At 45.9% G+C, this 17,182-nt stretch overlaps 1 protein-coding gene and 1 non-coding gene across 4 annotated transcripts in view; both read left to right on the top strand.

Moving 5' to 3' along the window:
* The window catches only part of CPA4 (carboxypeptidase A4), a 43,079-nt gene extending 28,331 nt beyond the window's left edge, over window positions 1–14,748 (top strand). For all 3 annotated transcript variants that reach the window (XM_030933286.1, XM_030933287.1, XM_010378783.2), the window contains exons 9-11: window positions 2,283–2,482; window positions 3,531–3,615; window positions 14,025–14,748. In XM_030933286.1, the coding sequence (XP_030789146.1) occupies window positions 2,283–2,482; window positions 3,531–3,615; window positions 14,025–14,212 (473 nt within the window). In that variant the 3' untranslated portion in view covers window positions 14,213–14,748. The remainder of the gene's footprint in view (window positions 1–2,282; window positions 2,483–3,530; window positions 3,616–14,024) is intronic.
* LOC115898504 lies at window positions 10,824–10,927 on the top strand. Its single transcript, XR_004058229.1, has one exon. It is a non-coding gene; the product is annotated as a small nucleolar RNA U13 (small nucleolar RNA).
* Window positions 14,749–17,182: the final 2,434 nt, after the last annotated feature.

Raw genomic sequence — 17,182 nt, 5'->3', positions numbered from 1 at the left:
CATCACTGAGAAACTGAGGAGCACTCCTTAGGCTCTGACTTAGTGTTTTGTTTGTTGCAGTTGTTGTTTTGAGACGGAGTCTCGCTCTGTTGCCCAGTCTGGAGTGCAGTGGCGTAATCTCGGCTCACTGCAACCTCCACCTCCTGGGTTCAAGTGATTCTCCTGCCTTAGCCTCCTGAGTAGCTGGGACTACAGGCACACGCCACCACGCCTGGCTATGTTTTGCATTTTTTTTTTTTGGTAGAGATGGGATTTCACCATGTTGGCCAGTTTTGATCTCCTGACCTCATGATCCACCTGCCTCAGCCTTCCAAAGTGCTGGGATTACAGCCATGAGCCACCGAGCCCAGACTTTTTTTTTTTGAGACGGAGTCTTGCTCCATCGACTAGAGTGCAGTGGCAGGATCTTGGCTCACTCTCACTGCATCCTCCGTCTACCGGGTTCAAATGATTCTCCTGCCTCAGTCTCCTGAGTAGCTGGGACTGCAGGTGCATGCCACCATGCCCAGCTAATTTTTGTATTTTTAGTAGAGACAGGGTTTTGCCATTTTGACCAGGTTGGTCTTGAACTCCTGAACTCAGGTCATCTGCCCGTCTCAGCCTCCCAAAGTGCTGGGATTACAGGCATGAGCCATCGCACCCAGCCTGTTTGTTGTTTTTTAAAACGTATTTTTGTAATTTTGAAAGGGAATGATAGTAATGTCTGTCCTCCTGAGAGAATGGTGGGACAGACCATCTTACATTCAGATTGTCATCTACACTAATATTTTGAAAACGCCCTCTTCTAAGACATACAAAACAGGGAACCTTCCTTATCCCTGACCCTACCAGCCCTGCCTGGGCAAGTTCTGAGCGGGTGGAAGGACTCCTGGCAGCAACCCAGAAGAGACGAATTAGCACTGTCACCCCAATAGGCAAGACCATGCTGTGAAAATTCCACTCCGGTACCCTTAGGTGTGTAGACATGAACCTTAGCAGCTGGCTGTCGTGGAAAGGGAAAGAGAATTAGGAGACCTGGGCTCTGAGTGCCAGCGATTTAAAAACCACCCTCCACAAAAGTGCCGACTGTGTACCAAGTACCTTCCCATATTTATCATATTTATTCTTCTCACCTAGCGAGTGAATTTTATGATCTGAAATGAGACAGTGGAAGCTCAGAGACGATCTCAAGGTGACATGGGTGATCAGAGTTCTGATCCAAACTCACCTTCCAATTCCAAATCCAGGCAGTTCCCTTTCACTGCTCCATGGCTATGCTGATGGGGTTGGTTGGTTGTTTTGTTTTGTTGAGACAGGGTCATGCTCTGTCATCCAGGCTGGAGTACAGGCTGGATCACGGCTTACTGCAGCCTCGACATCCTGGGTTTAAACGATCCTCCCACCTCAGCCTACCGAGTAGCTGGGACTATAGGCACATGCCACAATGCCCAGCTAATTTTCGTATTTTTTTGTGAAGGTGGGGTTTTGCCATGTTGCCCAGGCTGGTCTTGAACTCCTGGGCTTAAGTGATCCTTCCACCACAGCCTCCCAAATTGCTGGGATTATAGGCATGAGGCACTGTGCCCGGCTCTGATGGTTTGTTTTTAATGTACTTCTTTTACTTGTATAGAAATACCACACAAACCAGTGGGGGAAAATAATGATTGTGGGAAAGGAACTGATACAAATGTGGGAACTCAGAGTTTCAAAGTTAAGTCAGATATTCCCACCACTGGGGTGGTTTCAGTCACACTCACACACACACACACACACACACGCACGCACGTGTGCACACACCCTAGAAACCCAAGGGAACCACATTATGAAGTAATACAGAAGGCAGTGTTTCTAAAAGCCTGTCAAATAATCAAGAGATTTTAGCCACAACAATCGATTATTTCTGGCACACTTGGCCTTTAAGATCTGAACCAAGAGAATAAGTTGACACCAGAATAAATGGAGTCATTTTCATTATTTATTGGTGTTCATATTAATTATCTAGACTACTTATTAATTACAACTTATTCTCAAGGGTGCTATTAATTATTTATGACAACTGCTGTTGGTACAAGGCAAGGTCAACTCCAACAGTTTTTCTCCTCAGCTGTAGCAGACCCAACACCCAACCCTCCCTCTTCCATGCCTTCTCTGCAGTCCACACCCACCGTGGACTAGGTGCTCTGGGCCGTCTCACCGTGGCCTGCCCATTCCCAATACCTTCGGCCCCTCTCTAGGTGGAATGTCTTGCATTTCTGTGTTCCTGGATTATGAGTTAATGTTTCTTCTTGGGCTATCCCCAACAGGAAAGGGAGCCAGTGACAACCCTTGCTCCGAAGTGTACCATGGACCCCATGCCAATTCAGAGGTGGAGGTGAAGTCGGTGGTAGATTTCATCCAAAAACATGGGAATTTCAAGTGCTTCATCGACCTGCACAGCTACTCGCAGCTGCTGATGTATCCATATGGATACTCAGCCAAAAAGGCCCCAGATGCCAAGGAGCTGGTGAGTCACAGCTGCCTCCCACCCAGCCTGGGGTCTGCCTGACCCTCCTGGCGCAGCTAAGGTGGTAGCTCTGCAGCTTTATAGGGAGAGTCCAGGAGCCTGGGCATGTTTCATTGAAGGCCCAGTCTTCTCTCCCTGCCCTTTGGGATACGCTATCATCTGCTGGGGACAGGAAGACAGTGCTCTTTATTTCTGTGTCTGCTATCAGTTCCCTGAACCATGCCTGCCCCGCCTTTCCTTCTCCCTTGTTTTTCTGACTGCCATGTGTTGTGGACTCGCTGCTTACCAAGGACTGTGGGTGGCACCCGGGTGAGCAACGGGGAGAGCTCCTCACTCTAGTGAAGGAAGAGTTTAAGGAGGGTGAAGGCCATGGCCTGGGATGCTCTGTGTCTTGTCCAGAACGTGGGCCATCAGGAGCAGGCCTGACATCTGGAGGGTGACTGCAGGTGGCTGCCCAGGGCCACAGCCAGCCCTTAAACCTCGGGCAGATGCAGCCCCTCCCAGGCTCATGGCAAAGTGTGGGCTTGATTCTGCTCCCCTACTCCCACCTGGCCTCTCGGGCAGGCACTCTACACAGGGATCATCCACCTATGGTGGTCCTTCTCCTCCTCTACTCTGCAACACCCAACTCTTTGAGAGCTTTCTCTTGAACATACTTGGTCTTCCCTCATGTATGAGTGATGCCCCCCTTCTCAGGATAGGTGAAGATGGTGCCTTTACTAGATTCCTAGTGGGTCAGTGAGTAGCTCCAGACCCCCCATCTCTTCCAATCTGAGTACATAACGCACAGGCTTCCACTTCCCTCCTCATCTCCTCCCCCAAACTGGGAGTCAAGAACTGGGGATGTGGTGGGAGAAGGAGTTGAAGGAACCATGCCACCTCCCTCAGCTTACAGTTGGGCCTTGGCACTGGGTGAAGGGGAAAGAAGGGACCAGAAAGGAAATCAGGAGAGGGGCCGAGAATCTTCCAAACCATCCCAGAGCAGAGCAGCTGAGGAAGGTCAAGCTTCAGGATCCATTTTTTCTCACTCCACATTCCCCCTTCCCAGGACAAGGTGGCAAGGCGTGCAGCCAAAGCTCTGGCTTCTGTGTCAGGCACTGAGTACCAAGTGGGTCCCACCTGTGCCACTGTCTGTAAGTACTCGCTTATTGATGAGTTACTTAGAAAACACTTTGAGAGGAAACTTGAAATGGAATGGGAGGAGAGCTGTTAGACTTACTTGTCATCTGATTGTTTTTGTTGTTAGTAATAGACTGAACTACATCATGCCTGTGTGGTGACAGCTGTTGCATGCAGTCCCCTTCATCAACATCATATCAAAAATTCCTCATGTCCATCCCTCCATTTTCAAGAGAAACCCACCTTTCAATTGGTAAACTGATGGTGGTAATGGAGTTGGGGGAGACTCCCTCATCTTCCTAAAGGAGATGAACAAACATTGAGCCTGGACAACATAGCAAGACCCCATCTGATATGGTTTGGCCATGTCCCCACCCAAATCTCATCTTGAATTCCCACATATTGTGGGAGGGACCTGGTGGGAGGTAATTGAATCACGGGGGCAGGTCTTTCCTGTGCTGTTCTCATGATAGTGAGTAAATCTCACAAGATCTGATGATTACTATAACAAGGGGTTTTCTTGCACAAGCCCTCTTCTTGTAAGAGTTAAAAAAGAGGAAAGAAACATGAAAAGCAGCTTAACAGTCAAAGATAGGTTTATTCTGGGAATAAACCTGAGAGGGGCTTCTGGCTGATTTCGGTCAGGAGTGTTCTTTCTCTCTTACAGACTAAGGGTATTTAAGGGTTTAGGGAGGGGGAGCTTATCGCAGGCTCAGAATGTTTCTCTGTGAAGGAGAGTTTTATTTCAGGGTTGGAATATCTGGTCAGAGGGGAGGTTTATCTTAGAGTTGGAATATTTCTGGTCATGTTGACATTATCCATTAGGCTGATGTTTGGGACTGACTTTTAATCAAGGGGAACTTAAAATAGTGGTGTTTGCCCAAGATGGTGATGCTCCTGCTCTGTCAATCCAGACCTTATAATTATAAAAGGACGAAGGGCGGCATGTTTTTTTTTTTTTTTTTTTTTTTTTTTTTTTTTTTTGGCTATTTCCTGCTGAGGGGGGCATGGAGAGATTTTTGGTCTCAGATTGTAGGAGTAATGCTGTCTGTAGATGCTTTTGGGTAGTAGTCTGTGAGATAGGCATGATTCTGTCAGTTAAATATCTTTGAAAAAGGTTGATTAGGCAGGGTAAGAACATTAGTCCTAGGCATATTATTAGGAGAGAGCCCAGGAATGGGATGGCCTGTGTTATGATTTTGTTTCCAAACCAATAATTCATTTGGTTATTTTGCTCTTCCTTAGCTTTTTAGCCCTTTTTAAAAGTTTTTCAGCAGTGTTTCTTACTAGGCCTGATTGGTTGAGACAGAAGCAACGTTTCTTACCCGATGAGAAGCAGAGGCCCCCTTTTTCAGCTGTTATAAGATTTAATCCCCATTTATTTGGCAGGACTACTCCAGCTAAGGAGTCTAGTTGGTCTTAGGCTTTTATAAGGCTTTGGGCTATATTTTTTAAAAAACCCTGTAGTTCTGTTGAAAGAGTTTTTAAAAGTATGCTAAAGAGGTGGCCGATCTGCCTGCTACCAATCCAAGTATAGAGGTTACACTTATAGGCCACTATCAAAGGAATGACGTGGATGGCCCTCTTTTTTAAAACCTATTGGACGGGTGGAATGGGTAAAGGTTGATTAGGAGGAACTAGTTTAGTGGAGGGAGAAAGACAAACTAGGGCACAGGTTCCAGTTTAGTTGGTGGGGAGACAAAGACATGTGTTGGTGCCACACCAGAAGAACAAGCCTTCATTATAAATACAGGTGGAGATATGGAAAGAAAACAAGTGAATTAAAGATGGTGTGCCGTTTCTTTCCTGTGGTTCATTACTCCAGGTGGACAAGGAGGAGGCCAGGGAGACACCCACTATAGTAGAGATATAGGAAGAGTTATTTTTTACACAATAATGCAGTCGGACGTTGCGCCATTGATATACAACCATGGAAAAAGGTGGGCACCAGGGACAATACAAGTTGGGCCGGAGGCATTAGTTGAGGGAGAGGCTGTAAAACGAGCTGGTTGCAGAAATGCTCCGTTTGCTTCTGGTGATCCTTGGTAGTCAACTTCATTAGTTTGATGGTCAGAGGGGTTTTTAATAATGATAGTGCGGTTGCATTGGTTAGGTGTTAAGGACCCTACAGGAAAATTTTCCTTAGAGGCTGAAAAGCAAAGTGAGGCTTGTAGTAAAAGGGGGGTGTGTTTAGTTATGGACCCTTTAATGGGAGGGCTTTGGGGCTTGAGGTGTTGTAGGGAGTTGTAATAGGTTTGAAATAATTTGTTGGCCTGATTGGCCCTGGAAGTGGGATAATCGCTGACCAGGGTGTCAGCTCTTTTAAAAAAGGAAGCTCCTTTTTGGAGTTTATAAATTAGGTTATGTTTCCTGTTAAAAGGTCATGAAGGGGTGTAGGAAGGGCTGTGTAAGCTGAGGAAGACAACGATAAGCACATTCAGCATTCTGGAGCAAAGGAACAGTTAGCTTGCAGCAAGAGGGATCGTGCAAGGTTTACAGAGAGTTCTATTTTGAGAGCAGCGAGGAGTGGTTGTATTGGTGAGGTTGATGTGATTAGGGAATTTATATTGAAAGAAACAAGCAAAAAGAGAAGAAAGTTATTTGGGTAGGAGTAAAGTCCCAGAAAGTTCCTTGAAGCCATAGGTCCCACAACACAGTAAGGAGCTGATCAGTATGTGGAATGGGAATTTTGTAAGGGTACCACTGAAGGGCTGTAATGAGGTTGGTTAGGAAGCGATGAAAAGTTTGGGAGAGAAAGAGACGTAAGTGGCTTACGTGGATTTCTCTTCCTTTTTCTTCGGGATTCCGGTGAGGTGAAGGGAAGTGGGTCCTATGGAGACACAAGAAAAGGCTGAAGGGGTTTTAGACTTGGTTGTTTGGGTATGTGGTGAAGGGAAGTCTGTTTTCTTGAGAAAAGTATAATGAAACCAGTTGGGGAGTCCTTGGAGTTTTGCTGCTGTGGGTGTGGTAAGGATGATCTGGTAACGTCCCTTCCATTTAGGTGTGAGGGGGGAAATGGGGGTAGGACTGGGATCTTTTACCAGAACCCAGTCTCCTGGCTGTAGGAAGGGATTAGAGGAGTCGGTTACGGGTTGTGGCAGGCGTTTGTCAGCATATTCCCAAATAAAATGGCAGATGGTATGTAGAAGAGGGGAAATGAGAGGGGTGGGTAGAGGCGGGGCTTGACTCTGAGGTGGAACAAAAGGGATGAGTGGTCTTTCGGACGTGAGTTTAAAGGGGCTGAGCATTGGAGGTTTAGGTGGGAGTGCCTGAATTTTTAGAAGGGCCAAAGGTAAAAATGGAACCCAGTTTGTATGTGTTTGGAGTGAGTACTTGGTGAGGGTGTTTTTTAGAATGTTACTCATTTTTTTAACCTTTCCTGAAGATTGAGGTTGATAGGGGATGTGTAGCTTCCAGGTCACTAGTAGGGCTTATGCAATTGTTTGAGTAATTTGATAAATGAATTCAGGGTCATTATCAGATTGGAAAGAAAGAGGCACTCCGAACCTGGGGATGATTTCTGTTATTAATTTGGAGGCGACAATAGAAATTGGATTGTTGGATAGAAAAAGCCTCCACCCATCCCGAAAAGGCATTAGCTGGAACTAAAAGAAACTGAGCCTTTCTTCCTGGGGCATATGGGTAAAATTAATTTGCAGTCTTGTCCTGAAAGGTGTCTCCTGGCTTGATGGTTTGGGAAAGAAGGGGTTTAGTGTTGGAATAGGGTGATGCTTTCTGGCAAAAAGAGCATTGATGGGAAATGGCTTTTAACTGTTCCTTTATATCTGGGGTTATGTGTATATGAGAACTTACGAAATGTTGTGGAGGGGAATGGCTACTATGGAAGAGATTGTGTATGTCTCATAAAAGAGTTCTTTTTTCAGGGTTAGGTGGGACTAATTTGTTTTGTATGAACCAGTATGGGGGTTTCAATTGTGCCCCTGGCGTAACTAGCTGCTGTATTTGGTGTTTAGGATAAAAGGAGGGGATATGTTGTATGAGGGGAAATAGGTATTGGGGAATTGGATGATTGGTTGAGACGTGTTTTGCTCAATAGTCAGCCTCACGGTTCCCTAAAGAAATGTGGCTTTTATCTGACTGATGTCCTTTGCAATGGATAACTGCAACCTTTTCTGGAAGTAAAGCTGCCTTTAGATGATGGATTATTTTCCATTAATGATAGGCGTTCCCTCGGCCATGAGATAGCCCTGCTCTCTTCAAATTTCGGCATTGGAATGGATGATGTTATAGGCATATTTAGAATCAGTGTACAAATTAACTTGTGTGTTTTTTGCTAGGGTTAGTGCTCTTATTAGAGCAACTAATTCTGTTTGTTTGGAGGATGTGCCCAAAGGCTAGGGGGCAGACTCTACAACTCTTTTAGGTGGAGAGAGTGGGTATCATTATGTTATCCCTTAATGATGGCATATCCTGCTTGGAGGGAGGGTTTTTTGATGTGCTGCCATTTATAAACTAATTTGGGGCTCCCTTTATGTGAATGGAAGTAAGGTGGTGAAACATGGTGAGAGAACTTTTAATTAGATCAGAGCACGAGTGTTGGGTTGGGGTTTAAAATTGGTGTTGAGGCTGAGCGTGGTGGCTCACGCCTGTAGTCCTCCCACTTTGGGAGGCTGAGGCGGGAGGATCACCTGAGGTCAGGAGTTTGAAATCAGCCTGGCCAACATGGTGAAACTCCGTCTCTACTGAAGTACTTTAGCTGGGCGTTGTGGTGTGCATCTGTAATCCCAGCTACTTGGAAGGCTGGGTCAGGAGAATCGCTTGAATCCAGGAAACGGAGGTTGCATTCCAGCCTGGGCTAAAAGAGCAAAACTCTGTCTCAAAAAAAAAAAAAAAAAAGAAAAGAAAAGAAAAAATGAAGGTAAAAGAGTGGCAGGATTTGGGGGGTAGCATCTATGAAGAGAGAGAGAAGGTTGAAAGAGTATTGAATATAGGGCTTGCATGGGAGAGGATGAGATGGAGGTGAATGCCTTATGGCTGAGCATATCTTGTAGACTGTGAGAAGAAAATACCTGAAGGGATGTTTATCTGGGCTTAAGCAATCCTCCCTTGTCAGCTTCCCAAAGTGTTGGGATGACAGGCATGAGTCAGTGCACCTGGCCTATTGTACCTTTTGTATGTTCAGATTTGTTTAGACAGACAAATACTCACCATTGTGTTAAAACTGCCAACAGTGTTCAGTACAGTAACATGCCATGCAGGCTTGTAACCTAGGAGCAATAGGCTACGCCATATAGCCTACGTGTGCAGGAGGCGATGCCACCTAGGTTTGTGTAAATACATTGCACGATGATGAAAACATACCTCCATTGTGAAGTGATGCATGGCTGTATAAACATGGCAGGTGCAACTCTGATCCCCCTTAAGGTGGCACCCTCCTTTGTTTTCTCTAAATTTGATAAGATAGGGTCTCACTCTCTGACCCAGTCTGGAGTGCAGTGGTGCAATCTTGGCTCACTGCAGCCTCGTCTTCCCCAGACTCAGGTGATCCTCCCACTTCAGCCTCCTGAGTAGCTGGTAGTACAGGCATACACCAACATGCCCAGCTAATTTTTTGTATTTTTTGGTAGAGAAAGGGTCTCTGTATGTTGCCCAGGCGGATCCCAAATTCCTGGGCTCAAGCAGTCTGCCTGCCTCAGCCTCCCAAAGTGCTGGGATTACAGGTGTGAGCCACCGCGCCCTTCTTTCCCCTCTATTGCCTTTTCTATAATGGTGTCTCAATAGGTGATCCACCCTGAGAACCCCTGCAAATTCACTGCCGTTTCTGTCCTCTTCAACTCTCCACCCACTCTCCCCTCCAACTGGCCTCATCCTCAACTGGCTTCGCTTCAGAACCCCTCTTTCAGGAAGATTCTCCATCCACCCCCGGGCCCTCCTCTGGACTCCATCTCAACAGTCTTGTCTCTGTTTCAGATGCCATCAGATGATGTTGGTGTTTGTGCTGCTAATTGTAGCAACAATCCATTAATAATTCATGGTTTCTTGATATTAGTGTTGCTAAGTGGGGACTCTTCAGACAACACACCTGGAGAGTTTCTCCATCCTCTGCTTAATTAGAACGGAGTGAGGGGCCAAAGACAGTTAAAAGAGACTTGATAGGTGCCCTTTGAGGATGTCCTTTCCAAAGATCTTTGGGGATCACCAGGGTCCCGGCCTTTGGGTCAAACACCAGCTTAAATAATGGCCTTGTCCTCCTGCATCATTCTTCTCTCTCCTCTGCAGCATAAACTTACAAAACTGGGAGATACTCGTCAGATTCCTCCAACAGAAGAGGAGGAAGGCTCTCTCGAGGGCTGTCCAGGAGACATAAAATTTCTACCCTTTCTTTTCTTTTTTTTTTTTTTTGAAATGGAGTTTCGCTCTTGTTGCCCAGGCTGGAGTGCAGTGGCATAATCTCCACTTATCACAACCGCCACCTCCAGGGTTCAAGTGATTCTCCTGCCTCAGCCTCCCAAGTCACTGGGATTATAGGCATGTGCCACCATGCCCAGCTAATTTTTGTATTTTTAGTAGAGACGGGGTTTCTCCAAGTTGGTTGGTCTGGTCTTGAACTTCCGACGTCAGGTGATCCGCCCACCTCAGCCTCCCAAAGTGCTGGGATTACAGGCGTGAGCCACGGCACCCCGCCAAAATGTCCACCTTTTCTAAGAGCCCATCTTCCATATTCTTTATAGGCCTTGTCGTTCCTCCTTGTTTTTCAAAAAAAGCAATCAATTTTTGTACAATAGCACTCTATCCAACGCCATAAGTTATGGTGTGTGCTACATACACAGTCAACGTTTGCCCTTTCAAGTGCTGGACCTTTTCCTAGATCACCATTTTAGAGGAAAATAATTCTAAAATGGATTTTACACTCTTCTGCCTTCTAAAACGGAGCATGGAGAAGAGATTTAAGCCCCTTTCTTCATGGTTAAGTGGACTTCTCCACCCCAGTTCATATATGCTAAAGGCCTACTCTGCCATCTTGGACTGCTTGGACCTTCTGCTCAATGGTCCCAGCCTGTTTTGCTTTTTTAATTCCAGTGTTTGCTTTGTAGAGTTTTATGTCTCCTTTCTCCTGCCAGAGTGTCAGCAGTAGCTTGTATTGCTTCAGGCCAACAGCCTCTAGCAACCCTTTCCCCTCCTCTTCACTGCTTCTGCTCCAGGAAGGGCTGGGAAACAAGTTCTTTGGGTTCATCTGACTCATGGATAAGGCAGTTCCATGTACTTTTTGTAGTTCATAAGCATGGTGATTGGGTTTTCACGCTCATGTGTGACATATGCCTTCCTCCAATCTTGTTACAATGTTAGTGCATTACCCATCTGACGTGGGGGAAGAAAGGGTGTTCATGACAGCATTGTCTATAGTCACAAAAGACATGTATAGGGGCCAAGGGAAAACTTCCCCTTTGCCTTCTGAAGGTTTGTTGAAAAATCAACTGACCAAAGGCAGATTGATAGGAGAAAAGGCATAAAAAATTTTATTTTAGTGTGCATGGCACAGGGGAATCGCAAGACAATGATTACCCAATAACCCAATGGGGCACAGAAGCCTGTACACCCTTTTTCATACAGGAGGGAGGAGATGTATGGACTGGAGAGGTGGGAGGCAGACATTACAGGAAGGTGAGGGGCAGAGCTGCACAGGAACAAAGGTTGTCTTATTAAGCAGATAAAATCCTCCAGGCAATCTCTTGGAGCTGCCCTCAGAAGAATAGATGAAGTCTGTCTGGGTGTGGTGATGATTCACAGTCTCATCTCTTCTGGTGGTTTATTTTTCTTGGTTATTTGATGAGACCTCTAGGGAGGCTGTTTAAGACAATTGCATTTCTTTTGGAAAGACACTCAGTCAGATGAGGAAATTTCCAAAGACAGAGACAGTCTCTCCCTGTGCTTGGTAGTGGGGCAGGTATGAGGAATAAGAAGTTAGAGGGACCTTGATTTGGAGTCGGCTTCTGAGGGCTCTCAGCATGTCAAAACATCAGTTTTTGGGGTACCACTTTCTGAGCCCCAACCCTTGTAAGTGTCTAAAATGTCCGTATAGAGAATGCAGGATAAATACCATTTGGTGCGTTCACGCAATGCAGCACTTCACAGTCCTTAAGCGAATGAGGTAGATCTATGTGTGCTAAAAGGGAACACTCATCAATTGTTAATTGAAAAATACAGTGTGCAGAACAGCGTTAATAGCATGTTCCCTTTTTTTTTTTTTAAAGAGTAGGTAGACTTTGAGCAGGAACCCAAATAAAGTGAAGTTTACAAAGTTTGTCATTTTGACTGCTCGGCAGAAGCCTTTTTGCCTCCTTCCTGAATCTCAAATGTGTTCTCAAATACTTGCACTTGCCATGTAAGTAACTTCTAGAAACTTCTGGTACCATTGCTTTTCATTCAGTATTTTCTCGAGGTAGAGAAAGGCTCCCTCCACACAGAGAGGGAGCACGGCGTCTCACTGGAAGCATCCCTAGAAAAATCACAAATGCTATTCAGGAATCACACAGCTCTCAGGAACCACAGAAAAGCCAAAATACCCATATTTCCAGGTAGCAGGCTTGTTTTTTACTCACTGGTTGAGGAGAGCCTGGGCTTTATTATCAGATGGACCTGGGTTTAGATTGCAGCTCCGCCATTTTCCATCTGTACTTCCTTAGGTGAATTATCCATTCTGAGCTTGGATTTCCTCATCTGTAAAACAAGGACAATAAAACCTACTTCACTGAGTTTTTAAAGATTAGGAGATCATAAATGTGAAGTGTCTGATATAATGCCTGGCTCATGATAGATGCTCAACAAATGGTAGCTGCTATTGACATCGTTTTATTATTTAATGTCATCCAGGCCAGGCGTGGGATTCACACCTTTAATCCCAGCACCTTGGGAGGCTGAGGTGGGATGATCACTTGAGTCCAGGAGTTTGAGACCAGCTTGGGCAACAGTAAGACCCCATCTCTACAAATAGATAAATTTGTATCTATTTACATACACTATGCAGGCATAGTGGTATGTGCCTGCAGTCCCAGCTACTTGGGAGACTGAGGTGGGAGGGTCACTTGAGCCTAGGAGGTCAAGGCTGCAATAACCTGTGATTATGCCACTGCACTCCAGCCTGGGTGACAGAGTGAGACTTTGTCTCAAAAAGAAAAAAGAAAAGAATTATCTATATTTTGCACTCTTAGGCAATTTCTGAGCTAGTAGAGTTTGGGAAGAAGCAGAAAAATGGGCCTCTTGCCTTTCATAAGCCTTTTGGTGAAGGGAAGTCCCAAGGTCTGTGCTGCCTTCTCTGTATCCATTCTCTTTTGTAATGTTAAAAAAAAAAATCCTAAAACTTAGCAGCTTAAAACAATCAACATACTTTTTCTTACAGTTTCTGTAGGGCAGGAATTCAGTGGTTTGGCTAGATGGCTCTGGCTCAGGATCCTTTATGAGGCTGCAGTCAAGATGCCTTCCAGGGTCACAGTCAACCCTAAGACTTGTGTATTAGTCTGTTTTCACACTGCTGATAAAGACATACCTGGGACTGGGTAATTTATAAAGGAAAAGAGGTTTAATGAACTTGCAGTTCCACGTGGCTGGTGAGGCCTCACAATCATGGCAGAAGGCAAAAGGCATGTCTTACATGGCAGCAGGCAAAGAGCAAATGAGAACCAAGCAAAAGAGGTTTCCCCTTATAAAACCATCAGATCTCATGAGACTTATTCACTACCACGAGAACAGTATGGGGGAACCACCCCCATGATTCAGTTATCTCCCACTGGGTCCCTCCCGCAATGCATGAGAATTATGGGAGCTACAATTCAAGATGAGATTTGGGTGGGGACACAGCCAAACCATATCAGCTTGCATTTTTCATTCACTACTTCAGTTCCTCACTACCATGAACCTCTGTAGAGGCCTGCTTGAATGTCCTTACAAAACCAAATGACAACTGGCTTATCCAGAGTGAGTAATCCAAGAGACAGCAAGGCAGAAGCCACAGTGTCTTTTATGACCTGGCCTTGAAAGTCACACGGCTTCATTTCTGCAGCATCCTGTCAGTTACACTGGTGAGGTCAGCCCTATTTAATGTAGGAGGGAGTTGCACAGAGACTTGACTTCTAGGATCCAAGTATCATTAGAGCTACCTTGGAGGCTGCCTGCTATACTCTCCCTCTATAGAGATTGGTTTTGAGGGACCAACAGGACGGACACAGTAAGTTAGTAATAAGGCGGGAGTAAGGGTTTCAGATCTCTTGGTTTGAGACCAGTGTGCACCTCAGGCCAGTGCAGGATGGTCTGAGACATAGGGATCAGGCTGATGATTTGGACTGATGACTTGAGGATCAAACTCTGGATTCCTGAAGGAACCCCAGGCAGGCAGAGTTCTTGGCCCTTTCCCATCTAACCCAGGAGGGAACTGGGCTTCAAGAGTGTTTTGTCCTCCAACTTACAGATCCAGCTAGTGGGAGCAGCATCGACTGGGCGTATGATAATGGCATCAAATTTGCATTCACATTTGAGTTGAGAGATACCGGGACCTATGGCTTCCTCCTGCCAGCTAACCAGATCATCCCCACTGCGGAGGAGACCTGGCTGGGGCTGACGACCATCATGGAGCACGTGCGGGACAACCTTTACTAGGCGACGGCCCTGCTCTGTCTGCATTTATTTGTACCCACACGTGCACCCACTGAGGCCACTGTTAAAGGAGGCCATTCCTTCCCGTGTGAGTCAGAGCCCTCTGGGTTTGTAGAGCACACAGGCCTGCCCCTTTCCAGCCAGCTCCCTGGAGTCTTGTGTCCTGGCGGTGTCCCTGCAAGGAGTGGTTCTGCCAGCCTGCTCAATTTTGGTCCCACTGTTTTTGATGAGCCTTTTGTCTGTCTCTCCTTCCACCCTGCTGGCTGGGCAGCTGCACTTAGCATCACCCCTTCCTGGGCAGCATGTCTCTCTCTACCTCATTTTTAGAACCAAAGAAAATCTGAGATCATTCTCTAGCCTCATCCACATCTAGCCAAGCCAATGACCTTGCTCTGGTGGCACTGTGGGAGACACCACTTGTCTTCAGATGGGTCTCAAAGATGACATAGAATTTCCTTTAATTTCTCTCAGTCTTCCTGGAAAATATTTTCCTTTGAGCAGCAAATCTCATAGGGGTATCAGTGAAGGTCTCTTCCCTCCCTCCTGTCCTTTTTTTTTTTTTTTTTTTTTTTGAGATAGAGTTTTGCTCTTGTTGCCCAGGCTGGAGTGCAATGCAATGGCTCAATCTTGGCTCACCGCAACCTCTGCCTCCTGGGATCAAGCAATTCTCCTACCTCAGCCTCCCGAGTAGCTGGGATTACAGGCGCATGCTACCATGCCCGGTTAATTTTGTATTTTTAGTAGAGACAGGATTTCTCCATGTTGGTCAGGCTGGTCTCAAACTCCCGACCTCAGGTGATCTGCCTGCCTCAGCCTCCCAAAGTGCTGGGATTACAGGCATGAGCCGCGGCACTGGGCCCCTCCCCTCCTTTTTTAGGCCTGAATACAAAGTAGAAGTTCACTTCCCTTCACTGCACTGAGAATTTCTACATACTACAGTTCTTACCCCTCTCCTCCCTTTGTTATTCAGTGTGACCAGGATGGCGGGAGGGGATCTGTGTCACTGTAGGTACTGCTCACCCAGGAAGGCTGGGTGAAGTGACCATCTAAATTGCAGGATGGTGAGATTATCCCCATCTGTCCTAATGGGCTCACCTCCTCTTTGCCTTTTGAACTCACTTCAAAGATCTAGGCCTCATCTTACAGGTCCTAAATCACTCCTCCGGCCTGGATAATGTCACCGCCCTGGCACATTTCCGTTTGTGCTGTGGTGTATCCTGTGTTTCCTTGTCCTGGTTTGTGTGTGTGTGTGTCTGTCTATTTTGTATCCTGGACCGCGAGTCCCTAAGTAGAGCAAGAACTCATCAGCCAGCTGCCTCTTGTTTCATTTCACCTCAGCACGCACCATCTGTCCTTTAGTTGTTGTTTTGTTTTCGTTTTTTCGCTTTTTCCAAACATTTCTGTAAATCTTAATCTCCTCCCTAGGATTTGTACAGCATCTGGTGTGTGCTTATAAGCCAATAAATATTCAATATGAGTTTCATGATCATCTCCATTCGTTGCCTTCACCTGAATGGAACCAAGCCATGGTTTTGAATATGCAGCTCTTTATAATGTCAGAAGTCGACTTTAATCCCTGTCTATATTGCATGACACGTAAGAAGTCCTCCTTTATCAGGCCAAGGGGCCTCCAGGGCAATGTTACCTTGGTGATTTCACTGTGGTCCTGGGTCTAGTTCTTAGCTTTTCAGCTCAAAAGCTTGATAGTCTCAGTGTCCATGTTGATTAAACTAGGGTATGCTGACTCACGCCTATAGACCTCAGATGAGGCAGATGATAAAATCAGAATGCGAATTTATTAATTTACATCGTGGCATGTAACTGTTGAGTGGGTTGGATCCTCACGTCGGCCTGAGCAGTACATTCTTTCCCTGTAGGCAAGATACATGGGAAGCCAAATTATAATCAGAAGGTTGCTTAGTGAGCGGGCGTCAGAGCAAGGAAAGTTAATTAAAGTCTATGATTAGAATTTTTAACAGCACCTAGCTCTAATAGCATAATATATCCAGCTCTGTAGCCAGAGCACACCTGCCAGTCAGCCAGCTGGTCACTTGTGCTGGCTGGTTAGGGCTGCCTCAGACAGGGCCGTGCCTTGGTGAGCATAACCAAGCTTGCCTCTGTGGCTGGCCTGTAACCTGGGCCTAATTGTGGTCACTCCCCTCAGATTGAGATTATCCTTCAGATTCCTTAAGGGAAAGATTAATTTTAAAATTTTATTATTATGTCTTTCTATAGAGAGATGGGGCCTTGCTATGTTGCCCAGGCTGGTCTTGAACTCCAGGTCTCAAGCAATCCTCCTACCTTGGCCTCCCAAAGTGCTGGGATTACAGGTGTAAGCCACCACACCCAGCCAAGGGAAAGATTGCTTAAACAAGACATAAATGTCAGATACCAAAATGAAATTAAGAGCTTTTGTTCATTAAAAGATACTATAGAAAGGGAGAAAACAAGTTAAAGGCCAAGAGAGGATGTTCACCATATTCCTAATACACACAACAGACAAAGAATGCATGAAGAACTTCAACAAATCAATAAAGAAAGCACAGATAAGCCGATAGAAAAATGCGCCAAATTGACCAAGCATTTTGCATAAGAGGAAGCACAGTTCGTGCAAGGTGGTGCATGCCTGTAATCTCAACACTCTGGGAGGCCGAGGTGGGAAGATTGCCTGAGCCCAGGAGTTAGAGACCAACCTGGGCAACAAAGTGAGACCCTTGTTTCAACAAAAATGAAAACAAAATAAAAATAAAAAATTAGTTGGGTGTAGTGAAAGCACCTATAATCTCACTACTCAGGAAGCTGAGGTGGAAGGATCATTTGAGCCCAGGAGTTTGAGACCAGCTTCAGCAACATAGTAAGAAGCCGCCCCCAATGTCTCTATAAGAAAAGGAAAAAGATTATCTGGGTGTGGTGGCATGCACCTGTAGTCCCAGCTACTTGGGAGGCTGAGGTGGGAGGGTTGCTTGAGCCTAG

Source organism: Rhinopithecus roxellana, chromosome 6 (genome assembly GCF_007565055.1).
Source record: "Rhinopithecus roxellana isolate Shanxi Qingling chromosome 6, ASM756505v1, whole genome shotgun sequence".
Classification (NCBI taxonomy): Eukaryota; Metazoa; Chordata; class Mammalia; order Primates; family Cercopithecidae; genus Rhinopithecus; species Rhinopithecus roxellana.
This window is presented reverse-complemented; position numbering and strand designations above follow the sequence as displayed.